We start from the raw sequence: 16,742 nt of genomic DNA on the forward strand, positions 1-16,742 counted from the left end.
CGCAGCCACGTCCGAGGGTCTTGGTCGAAGATCGGGGTTGCCGGCAAAGTCAGTCCATCAATCCTTACCACATGCTTGAAGTCATAGGTCACTGCACTATATTTCCTGGCAATGCAGTTTCTTGTTTTGGCCACGCTAAACGGCCGGCGGTGGCACTAGTATCGCGCCGCGCCGAAGAACCATTTCACACGTGGTGCTTTCCGATTAACACGGTTTGTCGTAGACCCAGTATAAAATAAAAGGCAAAAGAAACGAATAATATAAACCAAATGTGTCGCCTTATGTAGGTAGGTACTCATAAAAAAAAAACGAAATAAAAATAAACTGTTACAGTACGGAAGACGTGTTGAACATTTTGTTGCATATCTAAGAAAGTTAATAATTGACTCGTCTTAGTCACTACACTCTTAAGAGAGTGATTGTTGGTCATCGATTAAGGATCAGTAGTGAACCTTCATGACGACTTTCATGGGAAAATAGTGTGGCGAAATTTCTTACTTATTTATAATACCGCTTTTATAGTGAAACAAACCTAACTACCATACTATTGGTTTGTGTATCAAACCAATAGTACAAAAGTAACCCAACGCCCGAGCGGCAGTCCCATTTGTACCAATTATACCATCAATTGTCGTCGGCCATTTCTCTTGATCAGGGCCCCCATATTTACGAAATGGGGGCTGGGTTTAATTCTAAAGTCAACTAGGGCATAGACAACATAGTTACAAGTATACAGGAAAGGCTATGTTTATGTGATAGAACTGTGATGTAAATTATTCATTTCGGTGTCGTCTTTAAGTTTAAAAATAACTAGTAGTTTCAATTTTGAAAATTACCAATTTAGTTAGCGTTCTCGTTATGCTTTTATTTTATTTTTTTCTCACATTATTATAAAGTTTCAATACTGTTCCAAAAGCCATACAAAATACGTTAAACCGTTTTAGAGAATAAGAACTCGAAACTTTTTAAAAATACTTATTTTTAATAATATATCATCCTCTTAATATCACTTTAATAAAAAGTAAATCTTTGAAAGTTTCTCACATCGCCGTACCTAAATTATGAATACATAGGCGTCGACGCAGACATAGACATGACAGGATTCGTTACGAATTCATTTTCGCGTGAGAAGCATTTTCTATCATTCCATATTTTAGTTATTTCTGCAGTTACAGTGAACTTTATCAACCGACTTCAAAAAAGGAGAAGAGTCTCAATTCGTCTGTTTATTGTCGTTTTTTACTTGCTTTGTAGTTTATGTAAAAAAAAAACATTTTTAGCCCAATGCAAGCTTTACCTAAGCTTGTACCTTACCTTTTTTTGTAGACTGTAGGTACTTTCATTGTCATCTGACTTAATAGATGCAATGAGAACTTGAAAATTATTAATTAAACCCGTTGAACCGATAACCGCTGGAGTAAACCACCTCTTGAGTGGAGACCGCGTCTCGGCAAACGTAGCGCCGGCCAGGTGGAGTGACGATCTGTGAAAGGCTGCTGGTAGCAGCTGGATGCGTGAGCCGCGGACAGAGCTCTATAATGCTCATTGGGGGACACCTGGGGCCTAGAGGGGGGCGGTAAGGGGCTCAGAAAAAATCTTCACCTTCATTAGGCGAGACTATATAATATGTTATTGAGGTTTTTAAGGTGATAAAAATGGGGGGCACTGCAAAATAACTGATTTTCAAAGTGGGCTTTAGACGAAATAAGTTTGGAGACCTCTGCTATAGGCTGATAATGATGATGATAAATAAAACCAGTGTCTTTACTCGGTAGCCTAGCCTGTTATTTTCCACAATAAAATCAGCTTCATAGTATATTTTTTATCGAGGAACTAAAATAAGCCAATATATACCCGAGGTGGTTAGCCACCCGAGCTTTACCGAGGGTGTCTATTTATCCGAGGGTTTACATTGACTTTTAGTCTCGAGGTGAAAACTCTATTTTTCACTTCGATTGCGAGAAAAAAAACAGTCATTTCTGTGAAAGAATTAATGCGATTCTTATTCCTTCAGTCCATAAATCTTTCATAGGTTTTTCAATTAATCCTTCTTGATTTCGGTGGCAAAAGATTTTCAATCTTTTGCTCTTTGCTCGACATCTTAGTTTTCACTATCACTTGACGACATTGTGAGAATATTCAATTTATTTTAATTGTTTATGATTTACGCTCTGCAACAATTTCAAAGTTTTCGCGGTAAGTATTTTTTCCAACCAGACACAGATATAATATATAACAAAATCGCATCGGCGAAATGGTCCATACACAAACTGGAATAAACAGAATGGCGCCACCTTCTATGCGGAAAAAGCATAGAACTAAGACCACGTAGACTAAGAACGTAACATTTTCGTCATGAAAATGGTCCACACACAATCTTATTTTATGCCAAAACAGCAAGTACTGGCTGTTCGAACGAGTTTATCTAAATCACTCGAAGTAAATTAAAAAAATACATACTTTTACTCCCTAGGGACTAAAGTACTCACTTTACTCCTGCCTCGTAAGGCTATATTGACCTACTTTTAGAGCATGAGAAGTGAAAACATATTTTTTGCACACAAAAAAGTAATTTCTTTATTACGTTCAACAGAATACAGGACAAATCAATGTGTGCTTTTACTTTCCCTTTTTTAACCCCCCATTACCTACACTAAAATATAGACTGTTGTCTCTGAATTGACATGAAAAAAGACTACCATATGTCAATCTTTTTGTCCTGTATCCTAGCAAGGATGATGTTACCGCTAGTCAAAACTCTCTTGTCCCTTAAGCTATAAGATTCAAGGATGATAATAGTTTGGTTTCTGGTAAAATTAAGTGTTTTGATAAAGTTGTTCTGGTTGTCTCGGCTAATTTAAACGAGACGGAGAGACCGACGTTGATGTTGCTGCGATTAAACTAAAAATAAAATGTCAGTTTCAATAGAAGAGACGTTTTAAGTAAGGTTATTTCAAGTAACTTTGATGTGAATAGCATTTGACGAGTACGTGTATATTTTCTTACAATCTTTTATTTCAATTTGCACTGTTTTTTTTTTTGTTTGTTAACTTATATATATCCCATATTCCTGAAACCAGGGTTTACACGAAGTTCGACGGTTGATATTATTACTTATCGCTCTTATGCACTGTTTCTGTACGATAAAGACTCGATTGACAGTAACTACTACGAAACTCGAAACTCGAAGTTCGTGTCGTGCGGTCCTCTGACACTTATAGTATTTAATACGAGAGCGAGAGGGACGGTACGATACGAACTTCGAGTTTCGTAGTAGCCCTGCAGAGTTGCCCCAAAGCAAATTGTACGATACATAAAAGTTTGTATTTTTTTGTTTGACAGCTGTCACTTCACATGACAGCTGACACCTTGTCGTCCTACGTTCTCTCTGCTACACGCATTGTGTGGAGCAGGGCAATTTGTATTTTTTACATAATATACTTTCCTATGTGCGAGGCTATATTGGGGTTTTATTTAATCCCCTTCGCCCGCTACATAAGAAATTGGTCCTTCGCCAATAATAATTGTGGCCTATCGAAGGCAAACTGCAAGTGCTACAACCCCGGAGCGGCGGCTACGTTGGTATCTATAATACCAAGCTATAAGGTTTGCCCAACATTCTTCGGCAGGTTCCAGCATTAACTCGATACAACATTATCGTGAATGTAAACACGTGAGTTCTTTAAATTTTATAAAATTCACGGAAGAAAGCACGGAGATTCGTGTCAGTCGACGCATTGCGTTCCAGTAATAACACTGTGCGACACCGTGTCAAGATTCGTCACTACAGTAGCTTAGCGCCGTCACCGATTCAAGCACAGTGTATAAGTGTGCCGTGCAGTGTCGTGCGTTTGAGTCAGGTTATAATCCGACCCAATTATAGTGGGGTGAAAATATATGCTGCTCCTTGTCCGTACATGACTTTTTGCAGTGAGCGTATTACGTAACGGGATTGAAAGAATCCAGTGTAATAAATCCAACCAAATTAAGGTGTTAGACGTTTCGTTGCGGCGCCAGCGCATGAGTGACCTTTTGCGGCGGACGCGTAATATTGAAAGAAGCCCATAGAAAAAGCCGGCCGGCGAGCGCCATTGTTGTTTGCTACTATTTGTCTCGTTGCCTTTTCTTGTTCCGTTTGCAATTGTTAATGTTAAAGTACAAAACTAGGCTTAATACAATAAGTTGTGCAAAGTGTTATAATGTCAAAGAAAGAATCCACCATGCCGGACGAGTTGAAACGACTCGTTGCAGCGCGGGGCCAATGCAAGGGCATTATAACAAAAACGGAAAGGTTTCTTCAATCCTCCTCGGCTGCAGATATTGAGATGCTCAAAATAAAAAAGGATCGGCTGATAGCCGCCTTTAACCAATTCTCGGAGCTCACCATTGAACTTCAAGTGTTGGACCCGACCGATCGGGATGATTTTGATCTAACCGAAGAAATATTTTGTAAAATATTAGCTCGATTAAATATTTTATTGGCCGATCACACAAGCAGCAACGAGCACGATAGCAACTCCGGCACGGGCGGTGATTCTCAATTTCAAAAATTACCACGGATTGTAATTAATAAATTTAGTGGAAACATGGGTGAGTATCACCATTTTATTAATCTTTTTAAGTCTATTGTAGATGAAAATAGGAAACTGTCACAATGTGATAAATTGTACTACTTAATGTCATTTTTGGAGCTTGAAGCCCTTGATGTCATAAAACACTTGCCTCTTAGCGGTGAAAATTATACCATTGCCTTAGACTTGCTGAAACAGCGCTATGATAACAAGGCTAGACTTGTTACACATCATATAAATCAGATTTTAGATTTACCACAAGTTACAAGATGCACTAGTGCAACATTGCGAACCTTTGTAAATGTAGTGAAGCAGCATTTAGCTGCATTAAAAAATTTAGACGACCAACCCAACATTGGGATAGTATGATGGTGTGTATATTACAAAAAAAGATAGACCTTTATACAGTTAAGTCCTTTTATTTAGAAAAAGAGAACACAAGTATCATGCCTACATTAGAATCCTTTTTGATCTTTATAGAAAAAAAGGCAGCTGCTTTAGAAACCTTGACTCAAACCTCGAGCCCTCCGCATTATGAGAGGTCGAGGAGAATTTCACTCGCCTCTAACCTGGTTTCTGGTAAAGAGGAAAAAAGGAAGATAAAATGTAAGTATTGCGAATCTAATCTACACAGACTTTATGTTTGCCCAAAGTTTAAATTGGCCAGTGCGCAGGAGCGAAATAATTTTATGGAAAAAAACAAAAGTTTTTGTGTAATTTGTTTGAATGAGCATACTCAAAAATGCAGATTTAACTTTAAATGTGCTATATGTAAGGCCCCTCACAACACGCTTCTGCACCAAGAACAAGAAGATACTTCAGAGAGCCCAGAGGGCACCGCTTCTAGTAGCAGAGTGGGCCTGATATGCAACACATCAAGTGATATAATTTTACCGACTGTGGAGGTTAAAATTATGTCACTTGACGGCACATACATTAAAACCCGAGCCCTTCTGGACTCCGGGAGTCAAGTCTCCTTTGTGCTGGCCAGCCTGACTGAAAAAATTAAATGTAAAAAAAATAAGCAGACAAGTACTGTGATAGGAATTGGTAATGGGATAAGTCGCATTAACAAAACGGCTGAATTTCCCATATTTTCATGTGTCAATAATTTCAAGGTCAATTTATCTTGCTGTATTGTTGACAAAATCACTGAAGATTTGCCCCAATTTAACATGGATAAAAATAAATTAATTATTCCTAAAAATATAAAACTGGCAGATGAAAACTTTGAAAAAACGGCCCCTATCAGTATCTTACTAGGGTGTGATATATTTTTTCAGGCTATGCAGCATCATGTCCGGCCGCTTAACCTTGGCGGTCCATTTTTAATCAGCACACAGTTCGGCCATGTAGTAGCGGGGGCAGTGCCCACGCAGCATGCTTCGGCTAATAAAACAAGTTTGTTTGTTAATAAGGTCAGTCAAGCTCATTCAATTTTTGGTTCTGACTCGAGGGAACTGGATGCCAATTTAAAGCAATTTTGGGAAGCAGAAAAAGTTCCTCAGGCATTTCAAGAAACTAGTTCGGAACAAGAGCTTGCTGAAATTAGTTTTAAAGAGTCTGTCATCTTAAATGAAAACAAATTTCAAGTCGCGCTCCCCCTTAAACAGCCTATAACCAAACTTGAGTTAGGAGACTCATTCTCTGCTGCTTTACAGAGATTTTTAAATCTTGAAAAAAGGCTCTTAAAAGATACATTACTATATGAAAAATATAAGGATTTCATTAGTGAATATGTTAAATTGGGACATGCTGAAGTTTATGACATTTCAAATTATGACCTTCAAAATGATGCAGTTTATTTTTTGCCACATCACCCAGTATTTAATGAGCAGAGTAAAACCACTAAAATGAGAACTGTGTTTGATGGCAGTATGGTTACAAAAAATAAAATTTCACTAAATGACGTGTTATTGAACGGCCCCGCTGTTCAAAGTGAGTTATTTGATATACTCATTCAGTTCCGGTTTCCAAAGTATGTCCTCATTGCAGACATTAAGCAAATGTTTAGGATGATATTAATTGATCCTAAATATAGGTCCTTACAGAATATTCTGTGGAGAGAGCATGTAGACTTGCCAATCTCATGCCTTCAATTAAAAACTGTAACTTACGGATTAAAAAGTTCGTCCTTTTTAGCTACAAGATGCTTACTCGAACTAGCACAGAGGTTCGGAGATAAATTCCCGTTAGCTGCGGAGGTTTTGCGTCAGCAAACATATGTAGATGACGTACATACCGGTCACGACAATATAAATGTGCTGTTACAAATAAAAAGCAATTAGTCGATTTATTAAGGCTAGGCGGGTTTGAACTGCATAAATGGTGTTCCAACGATAGGCAGCTATTGCAAGATATCCCTCGAGAATTGCTAAGTTTCAGTGATAGCATAGATTTGAGTAAAGATGATTTATGTGTAAAAACTCTTGGTCTGTGTTACAATGTAAAGTCAGATGAACTATTTATAAATTGCCCAGAAATAAAATCCAACCTAAGTACACTAGGAGGCAAGTGTTATCTTTCATAAGCAAGTTTTATGATCCGCTAGGTTTAGTGGGACCTTTATTTGTGTTCTCAAAAATAATCTTACAAAAAATTTGTCAATTACAATTATCATGGGATGACGTGTTACCTGACCATTTAAACACAGAATGGATAGAATTTGCAAAAGGTTTAACTGAAATGTCAAGCATAAAAATTAATAGACATATTGATACGAGAAGTGCTCAAGCCATCGAGTTGATTGGATTTGCAGACGCATCAAACAAAGCCTACGGCTGTTCGCTGTATTTGAGAGTCGTGATGGCTGATGATAGTGTAGCAGTCAATTTATTATGCTCGAAATCAAGAATAAGTCCTATCAACAAAGACTTGAGCACTCCTCGTCTGGAATTAAATAGTGCCTTATTATTGGCAATGCTTGTGAATAGGGTACATAATTCCCTCAAAAATAAATATACCTTTAATACTTACCTATATTTAGACTCCATGATTGTCCTCGCATGGTTAAATGTGGAACCAATGAAATTGCAGGCATACGTTGCAAATAGGGTTAAAAAGATTAATGAGTTAACCTGCACCTTTCCTTGGTTTTATATACCTACGGATCAGAACCCCGCTGATTGCATATCGCGAGGCGTGCGACCGCATTTGTTGCAGAAAAATATGCTTTGGTGGCATGGGCCAAAGATGTTGCATAATAAAGAATTTAAGCACGTAATGACAAATGTGGACGCACAGCCAAACCTACCAGAAATAAAAAAGGATGTAAAAATAAAAACATGTAATGCGGTAGGTGTACTTAAACATTTTGAATTTCTGACAAAATATTCTAACCTTGAGTCAATTAAAAGAATTATGGCCTACATTTTAAGGTTTTGTAAGAATTGTAAATTAAAAAGGGAACAAAGAATATATACTAGTCTTACGCCTGTTGAACTAGAAAATGCGTTAAATACTGTGATTAAACTGGATCAGCATCAGCATTATTCTTTGGAGATTTCTTGTATAAAAGAGAAAAGGGCAGTAAAAGGAAGCCTGAGCTCTTTAAATCCATTTTTGGACAGTAAAGACATCTTACGCGTTGGTGGTAGATTGCAAAACTCTAACTTAAAGTTTGCGAAAATGCACCCCATAATATTGGTAAAAGGTTCAAACGTTACAAAATTGCTTATTCTCAAGGCTCACAAAGAATTAATGCATGCAAGTCAGAAGGGAATTCTATGTCACCTTAACGAAAAATACTGGCTTATTGACGCTCTTAGAGAAGTTAAAAAAGTTATTCACAAATGTATAACATGTTTTAAGCTCAAAGCAAAAAATGCAACCCAATTAATGGGATCCATGCCTAAGGAGAGAGTAAATGTCGCAAGACCATTTGAGAAGGTCGGTATAGATTACGCCGGTCCATTCAACTTAAAGTTTTCCCGCGTTAGGAAACCAGTCATTCATAAAGGATATGTACTTATCTTCGTCTGCTTTGTGACTAAGGCAGTTCACATCGAGCTGGCCTCAGATATGACTACAAATAACTTTTTAAATTGCCTAAAACGGTTCATAGCACGGCGGAATAAACCATCTCAGATATTTTGTGACAATGCTAGTACTTTCAGGTGCGCAAATACGCAGCTATTAGAATTGTATAAGCTTCAGTCTTCCACTGACCACCAAAATACCGTGGCCAGATACACTGCTGACCAAGGGATTGCATTTAAATTTGTGCCAGCATATAGCCCTGTATTCGCGGGTTTGTGGGAGGCCGGTGTGAAAAGTATTAAATACCACCTAAAAAGGGTCGTAGGAAATACTGTCCTGACCTACGAAGAATTTAACACCGTATTAATTCAGATCGAGGGCATATTAAACTCACGCCCACTTATATGTATGTCGTCAGATCCAAATGATATGTCGTACTTGACTCCTGGTCATTTTCTGACAGGAGCATCATTGACATGTTATCCGGAACCTGATTTAACAGAGGCACCGTTTGATCGTTTGTCCTTTTGGAGACAATGTACACACATGCAACAGAACTTTTTTAAGCAATGGTCTAAGCAATACCTGAACATGCTGCAAAGTCGACCTAAATGGAAAAGCGATCAACCCAACCTTACTATTGGAACATTGGTTTTATTAAAGGCAGATAATATGTCTCCTTTAAAATGGCCAATGGCCAGAATCGTTAATGTATACCCAGGAAATGATAATAAAGTTAGGGCAGTTGATGTAAAAACTCCCAGCGGCCACATCATGCGCACTAGCGTTACAAAGGTGTGCCCTCTGCCTATAAACGACTGAACGATTGTATTTTTTATTTTTTTTTAACTAGAGTATAAGCAGAGTAGTTACTATACTCGATTAATGTAAATTTTAGTACATTAAGTGTCATTCCTAGGCCTGGGCCGCAGTTTATGTACGATACATAAAAGTTTGTATTTTTTGTTTGACAGCTGTCACTTCACATGACAGCTGACACCTTGTCGTCCTACGTTCTCTCTGCTACACGCATTGTGTGGAGCAGGGCAATTTGTATTTTTTACATAATATACTTTCCTATGTGCGAGGCTATATTGGGGTTTTATTTAATCCCTTCGCCCGCTACAAAAATTACATATTGCAAATTAGATGCTACATAGCCGTGATAAGCTTTTAATGCCGTCTTAGTGTCGGTTATCTTGGCTAATCGCCACAGTGCTTAAAAAAACCTGTTTATTTGCAAATTTTATCGATATTCTTTTTCCAAGAACAGTAGTTGTCAAGAGTGATTCCTAAGAAAGTTGTGGATTCAGTTAAAATTTCGTTATTTTGGGTAATTTTAAGCAATATCTTTTTACCCCCTCTTGTTCATAAACTACATGTATTTTGTTTTATTTAGATTAATTTTCAAATTATTATCTTTAACCCATGTCGATATGTCAGTAATAATTAATAATAATAGGTACTACTTTTTTTATTTATTTCTCATAGGTATTACATACACTTACTTACTCTACATATTATCCACTCGCCAAACTGATATTACAGATTCAGGCGCCAAGGCGTTCTTACAGCGTATAATAAAACATCTTTCCTTTCTGTTTCGAACTTGTAACTGTTAGTGAAAAATGTTAAATAATTTACAGCTAACTTTAAATGTACTGCATTATAGAGCCGGCTTTGCAAAATACAATATAGTAGGTCAGCATCAAAAGTAGCTGCATACTTTTGTACTTTGTCGTTTTACAGCAACGTACAAATTTAACAAATGTATTAAAACGACTAAGTAAAAAAGTGATCCGCTTCTTTTGATGCTGATTGTAGAACAATAACCTACGATGCTGAAAATTCAGAAGGTTGATACACTGGAGTGTTAGTAAGAGTTTGAGCCGTTAATGTCTTATTCAAATATGTATTTTTCACAAGCTTTTATTTAGTTTCACCTGTCCCGTTGTCTGGTGTCTGTCTGTCTGTAGTCAAATCTTGCAAGTTAAATTGGACCGAATTCCAGTAGTCGAGTTGACTTGAAATTTGGCATACTTATGTAAACTGCTCGACAATACAATAATCTGGTAGTGACATCCTGGTAGTCCAGCCAGGATCGTCTCCGCAGGATAGAACTTTTCAACGGTTAATGGTATCAACTTAAAAGTCAGAATGCAAATGTAGTTTGGGTGACAATGCAAGTAAAGTCTACAAAAAGTACAGTCAGGAAAAAAGCTTGAACTTATTAAAATACCGCCCGGATTGCTACCACCATCTTGCTCGCTAATCCTGCCGTGTAGCAGCAGTGCTTGCACTGTTGTGTTTCGGCGTGGAGAGTAAGACAGCCGGTGAAATTACTGGCACTTGAGGTATCCATCTTAGCCTCTAGGTTGGCAACGCATCTGCAATACCCCTGGTGTTGCAGATGTTTATGGGCGGTGGTGATCTCTTACCATCAGGAGACCCACTTGCTCGTTTGCCGTCCAGTCAAATAAAAATTAAAATAAATAAATAAAATAAAATAAAATGATTTTTTTACCAAAAACTTATTTTGTCTACATACCTACATGTCGGTATTTTCGTATAACCTTTCCAAACGACCGCACTTCCTAAGCACACCGTAAGCCAATCATATCCATCGACCAACCGCCCAAAATAAACATATTTGAATAGTCGTTTAGGGGCAGCCCTGGCCAATTGCCGCCAAATTTAGCGTCGAGCACATCAAAGGCGCTGTCGCCGACAAGCCTAGGGTTGCACCGCTATTGATTCAGAGCCGATACTCACGTACATTATGTGCAGCAAGCAACGCCCCATTTACTCACTCATCATCATCATTTATTAAAAAAGCCGTGGTGGCCTAGTGGTTTGACCTATCGCCTCTCAAGCAGAGGGTCGTGGGTTCAAACCCCGGCTCGCACCTCTGTTTTTCGAAATTCATGTGCGGAATTACATTGAAATTTACCACGAGCTTTGCGGTGAAGGAAAACATCGTGAGGAAACCTGCACAAATCTGCGAAGCAATTCAATGGTGTGTGTGAAGTTCCCAATCCGCACTGGGCCCGCGTGGGAACTATGGCCCAAGCCCTCTTGTTCTGAGAGGAGGCCTGTGCCCAGCAGTGGGACGTATATAGGCTGGGATGATGATCATTTATAGCCGTCGGACGTCCGCTGTTGGACATACGCCTCAACCTCTAGTTGTTTCGGTTGGAAGCGGCCTGCATCCACCGTGAACCAGTTGCTTTAAGGAGATCATTCGTCCATCTACTTTGTCGTTTATATTCTCTGCTATTCCTGAAAAGCATACAATACAATTCGTGGCGTGGAAGGCCGTGGTGGCCTAGTAAGCCGTGGTGGCCTAGTGGTTTGACCTATCGCCTCTCAAGCAGAGGGTCGTGGGTTCGAACCCCGGCTCGCACCTCTGAGTTTTTCGAAATTCATGTGCGGAATTACATTTGAAATTTACCACGAGCTTTGCGGTGAAGGAAAACATCGTGAGGAAACCTGCACAAACCTGCGAAGCGATTCAATGGTGCGTGTGAAGTTCCCAATCCGCACTAGGCCCGCGTGGGAACTATGGCCCAAGCCCTCTTGTTCTGAGAGGAGGCCTGTGCCCAGCAGTGGGACGTGGGACGATGACGATGATACAATACAATAACTTTTTATTGCACACCAACACAGTAAGCAGTACAGAAAACACAGGTATATACATAGAGGTTTTCTAAGGTAAGCAATAGGCGACCTTATCGCATAAAAGCATGCAGCATATTATGCAAGCATGAAGCATGTTTTGGTACTCTAGATTATTTTTTATATAGTAAGCTAGATATAAAAGACAGAAGCGCTGCGTCAAAAAAAAACTCGCGTTTCAAAATGCGAGCTTTTTTCAAAGTATTGACGATTTGACGATAGAAATAAATAAATCATCATCATCATATCAGCCATAGGACGTCCACTGTTGGACATGCCTCCCCCATTGACCTCCAGTTGTCCCAGTTGGAAGTGGCTTGCATCCACCGTAAACCTGCGACTTTAAATAAATAAATATCATGTGACAATCAACACCAATTTGTAAGTGCAAGTGCAACTGTGTATACAATTTCTACTGTGTATTTAACTATTTTTTCATGTTTTATGTGTAGGTATATTTTAGGTGCATTCTGACATTATCACCATCGTCTCCATACATCCCACTGCTGAACACTAGCCTCTTCTCATAAAGAAAAAGAAAGTGCTCTACCAGGCCCACAAGCTGTAATTTTCTACCAGAACATAGTGTGATTCAGACGGCACTGATTCACCAGTGTGTATAGGTTAATCATGTAATGTTGTACATATTATATTCTGAAACGCCTCAAAGTGCCTGACCAGTTCGTTTCCTCTTGTTGCGTTAAAACAAAATAATTATTTCATAAACTCGTCATAAATGTTTTTCGCACGACCCGCCACTGTGTCCCGAACATTACCTGTATGCAAAGTGGATCTTTCGCCGCTCTCGTCAGTAATCAGTGAAATTGGACTCTATTCTCTAACCCTCAAGCCTTTTGACGATGCCTACTCAAATTTGGCTTGGTAAATGGTTAAATTGTTCTTTTCATCTCATCATAAGCCTACGGGAGGCTGTAATATATCAATGCGGGGAATTAGACGTGTTGATTGGATGGTTAAATTGAATCCTTTTTTAATTTAAACCTTTTAACGTGAATATTTTTACCGGTAATACTATTTTTGCAAGAACTTCTTTGTGTCCATTTTAAAAATGCTAAAGAGAATAAAGTAGGCTACTATTAGCCTCCGATTGTTTGAGACATACAAACAGCCGTGGTGGCCTAGTGGTTTGAGTTAATTATGGACTCTCAAGCAGAGGAATGTGGGTTCAAACCCGGGCTCGCAGCTTTGCGTTTTTCGAAATTCATGTGCGAAATTATATTCAAATTTATCACGAGCTTTACACTGGGTAAACTTTTGAAGCAAACAAATATATCAAGTTAAGGTAAATATAGAATGAATAAAAGCTTGTAAAGCTGAAATTCCGAACGGTAATTCCTAACATTGGAAAGAAATTCAAACCCCCACTTTATTTACGATGCCTTTATTTTACATAATATCTGCTTCACTCGCAAATGCAAGCCTGTATTACGTACATATTCAGCGTGGAATACTAGAATTTGAAATTCCAAAACAGACGTTCAATCGCCGTTATTGATATTACAAATGGCCCCTTATGTTCAGTAATGATATACGGTAGCCGGTTCAAAGCTTGAGGGCACAATTACGTGGATAGCAGGCAAATTCTAGACCTGACCTGTGGATGTGGAAAGTTGTGGACAAGGTAAAGACTAAATTAGTTGGCCAGTCGAGAGGCGAGCTAGGAGGTCTTACGAGCATTTTTTTATTCTTCTAACCCCTTCCATGACGATAGATTCCTCCTTTCATCCATCAATAGTTTTCGGGGGAGGTCTATGTCCAACAGTGTCATCGTGATCAGTAGAGATCTCATCGCGTCTCTAAAGATAGGTATTTAGCTAAGAGGTCCATGTAATTTTAGTTGATTTATTTCTGTCTATTTTACTTTGCTTTGCTAGCTTTAGTAGATAAGTGCATTGTTAGAACGAGATGAATAGAGATTTCACAAACACAATGAGCTGGTATGGATCTAGAGACCACGGAAGGTAAAGGTGTAAAACCTAGCGTCCTAACCTACGCGCCGACAGCTGTTAAAACTACTTATTTCTACATATACCTTTCATCAACTGTTTAGCGGTTTGAGCGCGAAGAGGCAATAGACACACAGACAGAGGTTCATTCGCGTTAGTTATAATATTAAGCAAGGAAGTAAAGACAGATAGGATTTTTGATTCTGCGGGCAGAAATCGACTTCATTCGATTCAGACAGAACTCCCTAGGCGTCCTGGCAATCATAGCTCGTAGCAACGAAACTCATACCATTGTGAGAAGAAAATATCTATTTTTAAAGAAAGTATGAACAGCAGGGGGGGGCATTCATAAAAAAACTCTTGTTAAACTCGTGACATGATTAACCTGTGAGAATGACATATTCTTCTGCTAGGCACAGATAAACACTTACCTAGGGTACCTACCCCCTGTTTCACCATCTATTGATTAAATTTATTTGACGGATAAATGTGATGCCATCTCTGTTTGTTTTGTTCGAATAGACGGAGGCGGTATCACATTTATCCGTCAGTTTAAATTAATCAATGGATTGTGAAACAGACAGCCCTGGAAAGACTCACGTTATTTTACCCAAAAAAAGTCGTCATGACAGCATGACAGTAGCACACCCACTCTGTCAGAAGTCTCATCGTCATCATCATCATCCCAGCCTATATACGTCCCACTGCTGGGCACAGGCCTCCTCTCAGAATGAGAGGGCTTGGCCCGTAGTTCCCACGCGGGCCCAGTGCGGCGCAGTGTGGGGTGTAAGAAGTGTAACTTATTTAAACCTCGAACTACGGGCAGATCCATTCCCTTCTTCACTCCTAAACTGTATTCGATTGTACATTGCATAGAGCGACACGAGTGGAATTCGACAAAATATTTGTCACTAGCAGAATCGGTACGGTTCAGCTGAATCAGCGGGCGTAGGAATCCTAATTAGTAACGTATCGGTGTTCCGAAAATTCGTCGGTTGGATTGCATGGATTTTGGTTTGTTGCCTTCAGGTTAGTGAGTTGTGGCTTGGGTATATGGAACTTGGTTAGTTTAGGGTTTACTTGAATAGCCGAGTGGTTAGACAAACTCATTAGATATGAATCTTGAGATTCTACAGTACCTAAAAATAAAAATGTTTTAAATTCATTTTGACGATCAGATAGTGTATCTGATCTGCATTCTTCAGCAATTAATTATTAAATATATATTTCGTTAAAAAAACGTGACACTTTGATGGTAGGTAACTACCTATCATCAGACCATGTAAACCACCTTTGGTCAAAATACCTACATTCCGTGATCAACAAGCCCAAACATAGCCTAGACCGTCACCGTTGTTCGTATGGATCTTATTTTAACATTTTTAACATTCTTTATTCAATGAATAATTGTGGTTTATAAAGCACATTCGGCTGTTATTTATAGTGCTAATTTGTTCTATAAAAATACGCGAAGACTCGCAAGCGTTTAAGACTAGGCCAAGTGGTATAGGTAGATTGTATCATGATATAAAAAAAACGCGAAAGCCAAGTCTATCATCTTGTTTATTTGTTTAATCAACTAAATATACTACTACTACTTTACTTACCTTACTTGCCTTAGTTTTATTTATGTAACCTTTTTGTTTTTCCTTTTTGTACAATAAAGAGTATAAACAAACAATCAAACATATATACGTATAGTGCTTCTAATAAGTATGTTACAACAGAACCAAAGTGCATCGACCCCTATATCTTGGCACCCCAAACTTGCCATTGTTAGTATGATGGCAGTGTCAAAACGTTTGCTGATTAAATACTAAGATACACCCGTAATTACTAAGGGGTTGCTTTATTGTAAGAAAGATCGTTTATCTAAGGTGCTTGGATCTTACCACAATTTGGTGCAGAACTAGGGGTGCTTAATGTTGTTGCCGAGGTACGGACGAGCAGTAGCGTAGCCCCATAACAATTGAACCCCGTCGGTTGACATTTTTATAACAAGCTCAGTTGATACTGGACAAAATAATGCTAACCCTTAATCAGGCAACGAGGGTTATATTGAGTAAGTAAACTTTATGAAATTCTGGATTCAGTATACATACATTATTGTTTATAGTTCACGTATTTCTTGAAGTTAGTCTAAGAAAATCGGTTCTCTGTCTTTTGAGCCGTAATAGTTGACACTTGAAATTATCACAGATTATGTATCTGTGGCAGCTATAACAAATACTAAAAACAGAATAAAATAAATATTTAAGATGGGCTCCCATACAACAAACGTGATTTTTTGCCGTTTTTTGCTCGATATTAATAACGGGAACAGGTAGACGCTTGAAATATTCACAGAATATATAGTTGTATAATCAATAATTAAATTAAAATAAAATAAATATTTAAGGGAGGCTCCTATACAACAAGCTTGCCGTTTTCTTGCTAATGTCTAATGTTGAATATATAATGGTATGGAACCCTTCGTGCGCGAGTCCGAGTCACGCTTGGTCGGTTTTGTCTATTTTTTATTACAATTTATTGTGGCGGCGCAAGGTGAATA

At 38.5% G+C, this 16,742-nt stretch overlaps 1 protein-coding gene across 2 annotated transcripts; it reads left to right on the top strand.

Moving 5' to 3' along the window:
* Positions 1 to 3,808: 3,808 nt before the first annotated feature.
* LOC141438732 (uncharacterized) lies at positions 3,809 to 7,048 on the top strand. 2 transcript variants are annotated; one of them, XM_074102659.1, is made up of 3 exons: positions 3,809 to 4,590; positions 5,052 to 5,177; positions 5,855 to 5,943. In XM_074102659.1, the coding sequence occupies exons 1-3, from the start codon at positions 4,200 to 4,202 to the stop codon at positions 5,881 to 5,883; spliced, it is 546 nt and encodes a 181-aa protein (XP_073958760.1). In that variant the 5' UTR covers positions 3,809 to 4,199; the 3' UTR covers positions 5,884 to 5,943. The 2 variants fall into 2 exon arrangements, with proteins under 2 accessions (XP_073958760.1, XP_073958759.1); XM_074102658.1 differs by having other exon boundaries at positions 5,052 to 7,048.
* Positions 7,049 to 16,742: the final 9,694 nt, after the last annotated feature.

Source organism: Choristoneura fumiferana, chromosome 19, assembly GCF_025370935.1.
Source record: "Choristoneura fumiferana chromosome 19, NRCan_CFum_1, whole genome shotgun sequence".
NCBI classification, from domain to species: domain Eukaryota; kingdom Metazoa; phylum Arthropoda; class Insecta; order Lepidoptera; family Tortricidae; genus Choristoneura; species Choristoneura fumiferana.